Genomic DNA, 12,078 nt, shown 5'->3' with positions numbered 1-12,078 from the left:
AGAGTTTATTTGGCTTACACTTTAGCATCACTGTTCATCACTGAAGGAAGTCAGGACAGGAACTCAAACAGGGAAGGACCCCAGAGGCAGGAGCTGATGCAGAAGCCATGGAGGAACGCTGCTTATTGGCTTGTTCAACATTGTTTGCTTAACCCACCATCTTATAGAACCCAGGACCAACAGCACCACCCACAGTGGGCTGAGCCCTACCTCACTGATCACTAATTAAGAAAATTCCCTACAGCTGGATCTCATAGAGGCATTTCCTCAACTGGGACTCCTTCCTCTCTGATGACTCTAGTTTGTGTCAAGTTGACACAAAACCAGCTGGTACATGGAAATGGCTCTGCCAGAGAACCAGAGTTTAGATACCAGCGCCCACAGGAGGCAGCTTACAACAGCCCATAGCTACCGCTCCAGGGGACCTGATGCCTCTAAGTCTCCGTGGGCACCTGTACTCTCATGCACACACACACACACACACACACACACACACACACACACACACACTTACAAATAAAATAAATCAGGAGCTGGAGAGATGGCTCAGTGGTTAAGAGCACTAGCTGCTTTTCCAGAGGATCCAGGTTCGATTCCCAGCACCCACATGGCAGCTTACAACTGTCTGTGACTTCAGTTCTAGGGGACCCGACACCCTCACTCACCATACATGCAGGCAAAATACCAATGCATACAAAATAAAAATAAATAACACAGAAAATAAAAACCCAGAGACTGATGTTGGGGTTCAGACTTCAAGCTGAATATCAGAAGCAAAGCAGCCGGCCACTAGCTCTTACCTCTACCTCAGGCTGAAAGGGGCGATCCTGTCTCCACGAGCTGGCCTCCAAGCCTATGACTGCTGTCTCTCCTCAACATGACTGGAGACTAATTCTCAGACTGAATGCCCCCTCTGCACTCTTCACTCTTGTGTAGGCCACGGTGGCCTTGAACTCAGAGAGACCCATCTGCCTGTCTCCTGAGTCCTGGGATTAAAGGTGTGTGCCACCTCTGCCTGGCCTCTATAGTTTGTGGCTGACTTTGCTTTCTGAATCCTCAGGCAAGCTTTAACAAATCATAAATAATACATCACCACAAGTATTAGAAATAAAATAAATCATCTCTAAAATAAAAGAAATGAGATGGAGCATGAGAAAGAGGAAGACACCTCTGGCCTCTACATGCATGAGCCCACTCTTGCACAGACACCACACACATGTCCACCCACGATCATACAAACACACACATACACACACTATATGTAGACAAAGAGTGTGACTTCAGTGTCCACCAGGTGAAATATAGTGCGTGTACAATGGAATATTACTCAGCTATAAATAACAAGTGAAGTCCTGTCACATGAGGCCACGTGGATGAGCCTGAAGGACATTATGTTAAATGGAGTAAGCATGACAACGGAAGACAGTGACACATGTCCTCACATGTGGACACTAAATTGATTGATGCTGTGGGTATGGAGAGCAGAAAGATGATGTCGTCAGGGGCTGGGGTGACAGGGGCTGGAGAGAGGGTGGCTAACCAGTGATGGTGTCAGGGGCTGGGGGGACAGGGGCTGGAGAGAGGGTGGCTAACCAGTGATGGTGTCAGGGGCTGGGGGGACAGGGGCTGGAGAGAGGGTGGCTAACCAGTGATGGTGTCAGGGGCTGGGGGGACAGGGGCTGGAGAGAGGGTGGCTAACCAGTGATGGTGTCAGGGGCTGGGGGGACAGGGGCTGGAGAGAGGGTGGCTAACCAGTGATGGTGTCAGGGGCTGGGGGGACAGGGGCTGGAGAGAGGGTGGCTAACCAGTGATGGTGTCAGGGGCTGGGGGGACAGGGGCTGGAGAGAGGGTGGCTAACCAGTGATGGTGTCAGGGGCTGGGGGGACAGGGGCTGGAGAGAGGGTGGCTAACCAGTGATGGTGTCAGGGGCTGGGGGGGACAGGGGCTGGAGAGAGGGTGGCCAACCCACAGATAGCAATCGACTGTCTCAGAACAGCTGGTGGAGGGTTTTGAATGTTCTCAACAAAGCGGAATGACATGTTTGCGGTGATGGGTGGTGATTTACTAGTTCAATACTACATATTGTACATACACAACAGAATATCACATCACACTCATAAAGATGTACAGTTATTTGTTACTGAAATTAATCTTTAAAAGGATCCCTATGGGGGGCTGGAGAGATGCCTGCTCTTGCAGAGGATCTGGGTCAGGTTCTCGACACCCACAAGGCGGCTCTCATCATCTGCAACTCCAGTTCCCAGGGATGGGACGCCCTCTTCTGGCCGCTATGGGCACTGCATACATGTGATCTCTACACACCCAGGCAAACACTATACTTATCAACATAAAAATCTTTTTCAAAACAAAAAACATACACTTCTGACTTTGGGCCAGAAAATGGCTCAGCAGGTAAAGATCATGAAAGCCTCACAATTTGAATCCAATTCCTGAAACCCATGTGAAAATGGAAAGGTCCAACTTCACAGAATTATCCTCGGGATCCCATGTATATGTGCAGACACATGCCCACACCACATATGGCATGTGTGCATAAACAAACACTCCCAAATAGTACATTTTTAAAATTTAAAAATAAATGATAAATCTTTCAAAAAATTCGTATCTATTAGTTATTCAACCAATACAGCTTCCTGGATTCCGTGCACAACTGAGTGGGATTAGCCTGGAGTGGTTCCTGAGCAACATTTGTGAGCCTACATTCTGGTAAATAAAACACTTTGATGCCTTTTCCTCGGAGCATAAGGGGTCCTGCTCTGAGGGAGATGGTCACAGCTTCTGGCTATAAAGCATAGCTTGGAGGGTTAAGTTGCCCAGCCGATGGGATCCTACCCCCCTCCACCCCCCTATGGCTACAACAAGGCCTGGTGCAGAGTTCTCTAGGTAGAGGTCTGTATGAATGAAGAAGCCACCTCATAGCCTCAGCTCAGCTTGCATAGGTCCTCTCCACCTTAGTCTCCTCTCCAGTGAGCCTGGAGCCCTGGGACAGCAGAACAAAGGGTGGGTAAGTCTTCGGGGAAATCAGGATAACTGTGGTAACTTTGTTTAGTAGTAGTGAGTGGGGTTGAGTGGTTTTGAGATGGGAACCTCCCAGCAACTCATCAAGAGAGGCTCCCAAGTGCAGCTTTGTGGGTTTTGTTGGTTGGTTGATTGGTTGGTTGGTTGGCTTTTGGTTTTTCAAGACAGGATTTCTCTGTGTAACAGCCCTGGTTGTCCTGGAACTCACTCTGTAGACCAGGCTGGCCTCAAACTCACAGAGTTCCACCTGCCTCTGCCTCCCAAATGCTGGAATTAAAGGCCTGCGCCACAAACGCCTAGCCTGAATGTTTTTATTTCTAAATATAAGAAGACTTTGAGTCAGGCATCGTGGCTCACACCTGTAATCCCAGCACTGAGGAGGCTGAGGAAGATTGCATTAAATGTGAGACTAGATTCAACAAACAAACAAACAAACAAACAAAACAAAACAAGAAGGGCTGGAGAGATGGCCCAGAGGTTAAGAGCACTGGCTGCTCGTGCAGAGGACCCAGGTCTGGTTCCCAGGACCCATAAGGTGGGTGTGGATTTTTCTTATTTCCATTTCCAGTTGTAAATTGGCGGAATTTGAAAATACCCGTGAGATACTGTCTTAATTTTAACTAATATATTCGAAGAAGTGAAAGTTCACCAAAAGATGTTTTATTACAGTCAAACTAGAGGAAGGGCCCAATCTACTCCCTTAGGGACTCTAACCATTGCAAACTACATCTAAACAAGTCTTCATCCAAGTAAATTTTACTGTTGTCCCCTCTCCAGGGCCAACCCGAATTCTCAAACTCTCCCCGAAAGTGAGCCCGGAACCCTCAGTGTCCGTTCACATTGTGACACTTGAAGCCACATTGTCACGAGACACAGGTCGTAAAAGACCTGGTCCACCCAGCAAAACTGAATCTCCCTGCTCAGAAACAGGAAAAGTTGTTCTTAGGAACGCTCTGGAAGGAGGCATCGAAGTGTTCCTGCAGGAACCCGGAGCTGCGGAGCCCAGGGAGAAGATATCCAGGGGAGAGGCGTCCAGGGAGGGGTGTCCAGGCTGGAGCTATGGAACCCAGGGAGGGATGTCCAGGCTGTTGAGAAATATAGCAACACCGGTTTGCTGCCCCACCCCTCCAAGGGTCCGTAAGCATGCGCATGCGCAGGACAGTCTGGATCCAAGACTAGACCCTTGGTTGAACTTGGTCTCTTTCTTCACTCACGGAAGCACAGGACAGTGAGGAAGCTGTTTGGGATCCAGACAGCCTGTGTGGCCTTGGTGAAGGTGCTTTGCTCTTATGCACATACATGCTGTGAGCTCGTCTCAAGCGTCAAACTACAGTGACGTTAGTACCCTCAAATGGAGAAGGGGTAACAGCAGGCGTCGGGGGTTCTCGGCGGGTTGTCAGTGTCTCAGATAGCTCACCACCGAGAGATGAGATCCGTGTCTGCTCCACCAATGTGAATGCGCCCTCCTTTCTGCGCAGCAGGCGTGGACTCCCTCGCTGTCGTCGACTGCATCCTAACATCCTCACCTGCACAGTCACTCACGCGGGTCCCTGGGCCCCGGGGGTCGTGACTGGAGTGCAGAGCCCCTATGATGAGCGCACTGCCAATGACGATGCCCACCAAGGCCACCACCAGGCCCAGGGCGCAGACCACAGTCTCCATTGTCTCGGTCACCTGGAGTGGCTCCGGCATTTCTGAGGGAAAGGAAGAGATGCAGTTAGGACATTGGGATGCTGGGCACGAGGTCTGGGGATCAGAGGCTTGGGTGAGCGGTGGAGGAGGAGGGCTGCTTACCCCAGTGACTCAGGCTCGGCTGGCCCAGGCTCCAGTGCTCCACCCTACAGTCATACACATCCTTGGCCGTGGGGATGAAGGTCAGGTAGTGGAACTTCTGAAACCTGAGTTCTGTGCTGGGCAGGAAGACGGTCTCAGAAGTCCCTTCAGTGACCAGCTGCCCGTTTCGAAGCCACGTGACATTGAGCACTGGGGGGAAGAATCTGTCGATGTGGCAGATGAGGACGTTGGGCTGGCCCAGCTCCACTGGGTTCTTGGGGAACACGGTCACCTCTGGAGGCTCTGGGAAGAGACGGACCTGGTGAGCTCTGGGTCGTCACCGAGCTCCCACCCGGGGTCTTCTGTTCCAGGCTCAGAATTCACGTCACCTATGGGGTCCAGAGTGAGAGCGGGGAGACTCCTTCCACTCAGCCGCCTCCCTCCCTCAACCTCTCCTGAATGGGAAGAGTAGCCAAGACACCCCCCCCCCCATAGCAGGGAGCCGAGGGCCATTGGAAGAAACTAGAGACACCCACCGCTGGGGACCTGGGTGACGTTGTGTCTCTGGATCAAGGCCCTCAAGTTGTCCTTCAGGCTGAGGATGTAGGGCAGAGCGCCCTGGGCGTCAAAGCCATAGACTGTGCTGAACTCCCGCAGGCCCCAGACCGTCTCCTCCCTGTCAAGATCCACGTAGAACAGCTCATCCCCGTCAAACTCGTACACGCAGTCACCCGAAGGCTTCTGCGTCTGGGCAAATATGTCATACATTGCTACGTGGTCCGCTGTATAAACAAGATGGAAGGAAAATGAGACAAACTAACAGCTATTGGTGGTGAGGCAGGGGAATGGCTGGATTTATGAATAAAGTCAGAAGAGGCCAAAAGAGGGAAATGGGGGGGAGAAGGAGCACCAGCCAACAGCGGGGCGGGTGGGGGAAGGTAAATGGGGAAGATAGTCTGCCCCTGCTCATTCCCAGGTGGAACCCCATGACTCTGCAGGGGTCCTGGGAGTGACAGGAACCTCTGCTGGGAACGTGCTGAGCACCAGGCATCTGCTAGTAGGCTACGTATTTGACTCATGTGGATGTCTTAGAAGCAATCAAGGAAACTCAGAGAGGGTAGGTGACTTGCATCAAGTCACACAGCGATGAGAAACTAGGAGAGAAACTGTCTTCTCCCCACAGCTCTCAGTTCTAGAGCTATAGATGGGAAATTAGGCTTAAGCTCACAGAGGTGGCGGGGCAGGTGCTCTGGTCTCCTTATTTCAGAACAGGCGGAAAAGACAAAGTTGAGGGGAAAGTTACACTGTTGCAGTACTCTTTCTGGTCGCAGAGTTTCTGTTTTAGTTCATAAGTTCACACCTGCAGTGGATGCTAATGTCCTGACTTCACTTTTTTTTTTTTTTCAGTCTTGAGCACATTAAATCTAACACGGTGGATTTTGACAATAGTTTCAGGGTTTTTTCTTTTTTTCTTTCTTTCTTTTTTTTAAGATTTATTTATCATGCAGTGTTTTGCCTGCATGAATGTTTACACACCGGAAGAGGGCACCAGATCTTACTATAGATGGTTGTAAACCACCATGTGGTTGCTGGGAATTGAACTCAGGTCCTCTAGAAGAGCAGTCAGTGCTCCCAATCTCTGAGCCATCTCTCCAGCCCCCGTTTTCAGGTTGTTTTTAATTTTAAAAAAATCTTTATTTTTTTGCTTTTGTTTTTAATGGAGTTACAGAACTTGTTGAATTTGAAATACCAGTGTAGTTTGATTTTTTTCTTAGTCTTTATTAGTTTGTAAGACATAGCAAGCACAAGACAAGGTATCATTAGTAATAACGTGATGAACACGTGAGCATTCTGGACTTGGAATGGTGGAGAAAGAGGGTGGGGAGGGCTGGGATTCCCCGCTGGGATTCCCCGCCTCTTCGGATGGATCCCTGGCCCCAACAAGTAGGAGTGTCTGTGCTTGGAGCACACAGCAACAGCAAGAATGTTCTCTCAGAAGACTCTCAAGTTCCTCATGAGCCAGAGGAATCTTCTTCATAAAACAGGTGAAAAAGGAGAGGCAGGCAGAGCTCTCTGAGTTTGAGGCCAGCCTGGTCTACAGAGTGAGTTCCAGGACAGCCAGGGCTGTTACATAGAGAAACCCTGTCTTGAAAAACAAAAACAAAGCAAGATAATCATGGAGCTGGAGAGATGGTTCAGTGGTTAAGCGCACTGTCTGTTCTTCCAGAGGACCAGGGTGTAATTCCCAGCACCCACATAGCAGCTCACAGCTGTCTGTAACTCCAGTTCCAGGGGATCTGACACCTTCATACAGACATACATGTGGGCAAAACACCAATGTATATAAAACACAAATAAATTAATTGTTTTTAAAAACCTGGCTTACACTTTTTAAACATTTACACAGATTCTGAGTTCTAAAGATCAGTCAGATGTGACACAATTTATGTGACACAATCTATATTCCTCCAAAGGCCATTTTCATATGTCCCTAGTGCCACAGGCAAGTAATCCCAGCTACAGCTGAGGCAGAAGGATTTCAGTTTCAAACACAGTCTGGACAATTTAGTACTGGACGGTCTCAAAATAAAAAGTATAAAAATCTGGAGGGACCTCAACAACTCAGAGGTGGGGTGCTTGATCAACCTGCATGGGGTTCAGGTCTCAGGACTTCTCACACTAAAAACTCACCATCCAGAAAAAAAATACCAAAAACCTACTTTCTATAAACCAAGGCATGGTAGCTCTGGCTTGCAAGCCCAGCATTTGGGAGGCTGAGTCACAGAGTGAGACCCTATCCCAATGTGCGCGCACGCGCGCACACACACACACACACACACACACACACACAGAGAGAGAGAGAGAGAGAAAGAGAGAGAGAGACAGACAGACAGACAGAGATAGAGAGACAGACAGAGAAACAGAGAGAGACAGACACACACAGAGAGAAGGAGAGAGAGAGAGAGACTACAGGCTACAGAACTTGCAGCAAGCACTGACTGCTTCTGGGAAGGCACAGCTCTCCGTGAAGGGACCGCTTGGACTGAAGCTGTGGGCAAAGGGGAATGTCATTTCCCACTTCGGGAAGAATGGTCAAGGCTTTTGGAGAACCACAGAGGCTTCCACAGTGAGCTTCAGATGGGGAGCCGGAGACAGGAAGAAGCAGGCCAGTGAGGTCAAGACAGACTTCTCAACCTCAGCAGTTCAGTGTCAACCTGAAAGCCAGCAAACTTTTGAAACATTTTATGGGGAGTGACATCAGACTGGTGATTTAGGAAGGGCTCGGTGGCTATAGAGTGTAGCCTGAAAGGTAGATGGCTAAAGAGGCAAGACCTCAGCGATGGGAAAAGAGGAGGTGAGTAGCATAAAGGAAGAAGCAAGGAAAAAAGCATTTGATTGATGCTAAAGAGGCTGGATGCTACAAGTGAGGGAGAGAGGCAGAAAAGTCCCGAGTAACTTTCCTATTCTAGGCTGGCCAGAATAAGCTATCATCTATCTCTCTATCTATCTATCTATCTATCTATCTATCTATGTATGTATCTATCATCCATCATCCATATCTATTATCTATCCCTCTATCTACCTCTATTATCTATCTGTCCATCCATCCGTCTATCTCTATTGTCTCTCCATCCATCCATCATCTACCTCTATTATCTATCTCTCCAGCCATCCGTCTATCTCTATTGTCTCTCCATCCATCCATCATCTATCTCTATTATCTATCTGTCCATCCATCCGTCTATCTCTATTGTCTCTCCATCCATCCATCATCTATCTCTATTATCTATCTGTCCATCCATCTGTCCATCATCATCATCTACCTTGATCTCTCACTCTTATTTTACTTTTGTCACTTTGAAAAAGTGTTCCACTTGCCAAGCAGCAGTGGCGCACGCCTATAATCCCAGCACTCTGGAGGCAGAGGCAGGCGGGTCTCTCTGAGTTCAAGGCCAGCCTGGTCTATTGAGCTAGTTCCAGGACAGCTAGGGCTACACAGAGAAACCCCGTTTTGAAAAACAAAGCAAACAAATGCAGGTTGAACAAGCTTTGAGGAGCAAGCCAGTAAGCAGCACTCCTCCATGACCTCTGCCTCAGCTCCTGCCTCCAGGTTCCTGCCCTGACTCCCCTCAGAGGATTGTAAGCTATAAGGTTACAGATAGAGGTTACAGGCATCCAACAAGAGAGCTACACAGGCAGCACCCATTCGGGGTGTTGTGCACAGGCAAGGGCGACTTTGTGCCACCAGTGCCCAGTAAACTTTTTTTTTTTTTTTTTTGAGACAAGTTCCTCTGTGTAACCACTGTGGTTGTCCTGGAACTCACTTTGTAGACCAGGCTGGCCTTGAACTCACAGAGCTGCCCCCCCCCCATTGCCTCTCAGGGCTTATTCTTTGTTCTTGACTGAGGATATAAGGTGACTAACTCATTGAGTTCCTACCTCGACTTATTTGAAATGATGGACTATAACTTGCAACTCTCCACCAAATGTCCTGTTTCCTCCTCAAATTGCTTTTGTTGTTTTTGTTTTTGTTTTGTTTTGTTTCTTGTTTTTCGAGACAGGGTTTCTCTGTATTGTTTTGGAGCCTGTCCTGGCACTCACTCTGTAAACCAGGCTGGTCTTGAACTCACAGAGATCCACCAGCCTCTGCCTCCCGAGTGCTGGGATTAAAGTGTCCACCACCACCCGGCCCCAAATTGCTTTTTGTTGGGGTATTTGTCACAACAACAGAGGAACTAGAACAAGGGCCAGCTGTATTTGTTATAAAGCTTTGTTTTGTTTGTTTAACTGCGTTGTTTGAGAAAGGCCTAGGATTGCTCCAGCTCTCAAACCTCCAGCCTCAGCTTCCCACACGCCAGGTGTGCACCTCCACACTTGGCATAGCAGCATACATGATGCACTCCACACCTGGTACTGACACACCTGGTGCACTTACACACCTGGCACACACCCCACACCTGGCACACCCCACACCTGGCATATCCCCATACCTGGCACACCCCACACCTGGCACACCCCACATCTGATGCACCCCACACCTGGTACTGACACACCTGGTGCACTGACACACCTGGCACACACCCCACACCTGACACACCCCACACCTGGCACACCCCACATCTGATGCACCCCACACCTGGCAGACCCCCACACCTGGCACACACCTCACACCTGGCACACCCTAAACCTGGCACACACCTCACACCTGGCAACGCCACTCCTGGCACATCCCCACACCTGGCACACCCCACACCTGGCACATCCCCACACCTGGCACATCCCCACACCTGATACACACACCCACACTTGATGCACTGCCACACCTGACACACATGGCACACACACACACACACCTGGCACACCCCACACCTGACACACCCCACACCTGGCACACACACACACCAGGCACACCCCACACCTGGTAGACCCCCCACCTGATGCACCCCACACCTGGTGCACCCCCACACCTGGCCCTCCCCACCTCTGCACCTTTGGATGACACCATGCATGGGCTTGGTGCTTCCTGGCATCAGCAGGAGACACAGCACAGGTCTTTGTGGCTGTCAAGTCCACACCTCTCCAGGTAGTCAGAGTCTCCTGGCTGGCTGAGGATCCGACTCACAAGACTAACAAAATGTGAAACTCTACTCCCATGAGAGAAGAAGGCACAAACCACCCTCAGTGATCCTGGAAGGTGGGAGGACCCTGGGAGGCAAAGAGGAATGCTCTGCTAGGTGTCACACTGGGCATCCACGCCTGTGAGTCTCCTCAAGGCAGCCACACAAAGTGGGGCTTGAGGATCTGGGCTGTGGGGTCCCAGCCGGGTTCAGCTGTAAAGTCCTCGTGGGCAGTCAGTCAGTCAGTCTGCCATCAGCATTGTGTGTGGATTTTAACCTTGACTCCTGACTGAGGGAACAACTTTGGAACATATTTTAATCTTTTTAGCTCCATTGTTTTCACCTCTCAGAGAGAGGCTAAAATATTTTCACAGATGGTTTCTGTGAGGTGTAAATGGTGATTGTGGCTTCTGTGTTTTATAAGATTTATTTTGTGTATGTTGATTGTTTACCTGTGTGTAGCACATGTGTGTGGTGCCAACAGAGGCCAGAAGAGGGCGTCACATCCCTTGGCACTGGAATTACAGACAGTTGTGAGCTGAAGTGTATGTGCTGGGAATTGAAGCTGGGTCCTCTGGAAGAGCAGCCAGTGCTCTTAACCTCTGAGCCACCTCTACTGCCCCACTGCTTTTGTTTTTATGATTATTAGAGCAGGAGGAGACCAAGTGAACTTCAATAAGGGAACAAGAAGGCTTGAGGGAGATGCACTGAGTCCTGCAAACTCTCTCGTTCTAGAGAGGGCAAACAGCTGTCTAGTCCCACCTTGTGGCCCCCCATTCTCTTAACCTTTGACCTTGATGACCCCAAATCCCCACCATCATCCTGACCTTTGCCCTTTGATGGCTCCAGACCTCCCCCTCCCCCACCATCCTCCTGACCTTTGATGGCCCCAGATCCTGGGAGACTCAGCAGGAAGGCCAGGAAGGAGGCTCCCAGGGCCTCAGCTTTGGTCTGGAACATTCTCTCCTCAGAGCACAGGTTGGGGATCTACACTGACGGACGGCCGTGATCACAGGACAGAGATGAGGAACTGAGGCAGACTGGGGACAGGTGAGACTCTGAACCTGGGCTTCAGGGCTTCAATTGCCGGACAACGGAGGTGAAAAGACAGAGGGTGAAAAGACAGGGGAAATCGGCCGGGGCTGGGTCAGCCAATCAGAGAAGCCGGAGAGCTGACCTGGCTGTTGCTAGGTAAAGGGGCTAGAGAGGAGGAAGAGTTTTCAGAAGCTGGAGACTTGAAGAGGTGAGGCACACACCCTGCCCTCCTGGTGCCCGATGTTCGTACCACGTTCTACTATTTGATAGAAAGTCTTCCCAAGTCCCCCACGTCACTGCCGCCCTCTGACATCAGATTATCTCTGATGTTTTGTCCTCTGTTTCTAACATTTCCCTTTTATTTTATGTGGGAGTGTTTGACCTGTGCGCATGTCTGTACCACATGCGTGCCCGGTGCCCACAGAGGCCAGGAGAGGGTGCCGGATCCCCGGAACTGGAGTCACTGACAGTTGTGAGCCATTGTTTGAGTGCTGGGACCTGAACCCAGTGTTCTCTGTGGGGGCAGCAAGTGTTTTTCACCGCTGAGCCGTTTCTTTAGTCCATCCACTTTATTTTTGAGCAGGGTTCCTCACTGAACCTGGAGCTCCTTGGC

The 12,078-nt window shown here is 50.0% G+C and overlaps 1 protein-coding gene across 1 annotated transcript; it reads right to left on the bottom strand.

The window, feature by feature from the left end:
• Nucleotides 1-3,731: 3,731 nt before the first annotated feature.
• Nucleotides 3,732-11,528, bottom strand: LOC100759913 (RLA class II histocompatibility antigen, DP alpha-1 chain). Its single transcript, XM_035451697.1, has 4 exons — nucleotides 11,309-11,528; nucleotides 5,349-5,594; nucleotides 4,834-5,115; nucleotides 3,732-4,733 (listed from the first exon to the last, which is right to left on the bottom strand). The coding sequence occupies exons 1-4, from the start codon at nucleotides 11,388-11,390 to the stop codon at nucleotides 4,453-4,455; spliced, it is 891 nt and encodes a 296-aa protein (XP_035307588.1). The 5' UTR covers nucleotides 11,391-11,528; the 3' UTR covers nucleotides 3,732-4,452.
• Between the last annotated feature and the right edge of the window lie 550 nt (nucleotides 11,529-12,078).

The sequence above is a fragment of the Cricetulus griseus genome, assembly GCF_003668045.3.
Source record: "Cricetulus griseus strain 17A/GY chromosome 1 unlocalized genomic scaffold, alternate assembly CriGri-PICRH-1.0 chr1_0, whole genome shotgun sequence".
Classification (NCBI taxonomy): Eukaryota; Metazoa; Chordata; class Mammalia; order Rodentia; family Cricetidae; genus Cricetulus; species Cricetulus griseus.
This window is presented reverse-complemented; position numbering and strand designations above follow the sequence as displayed.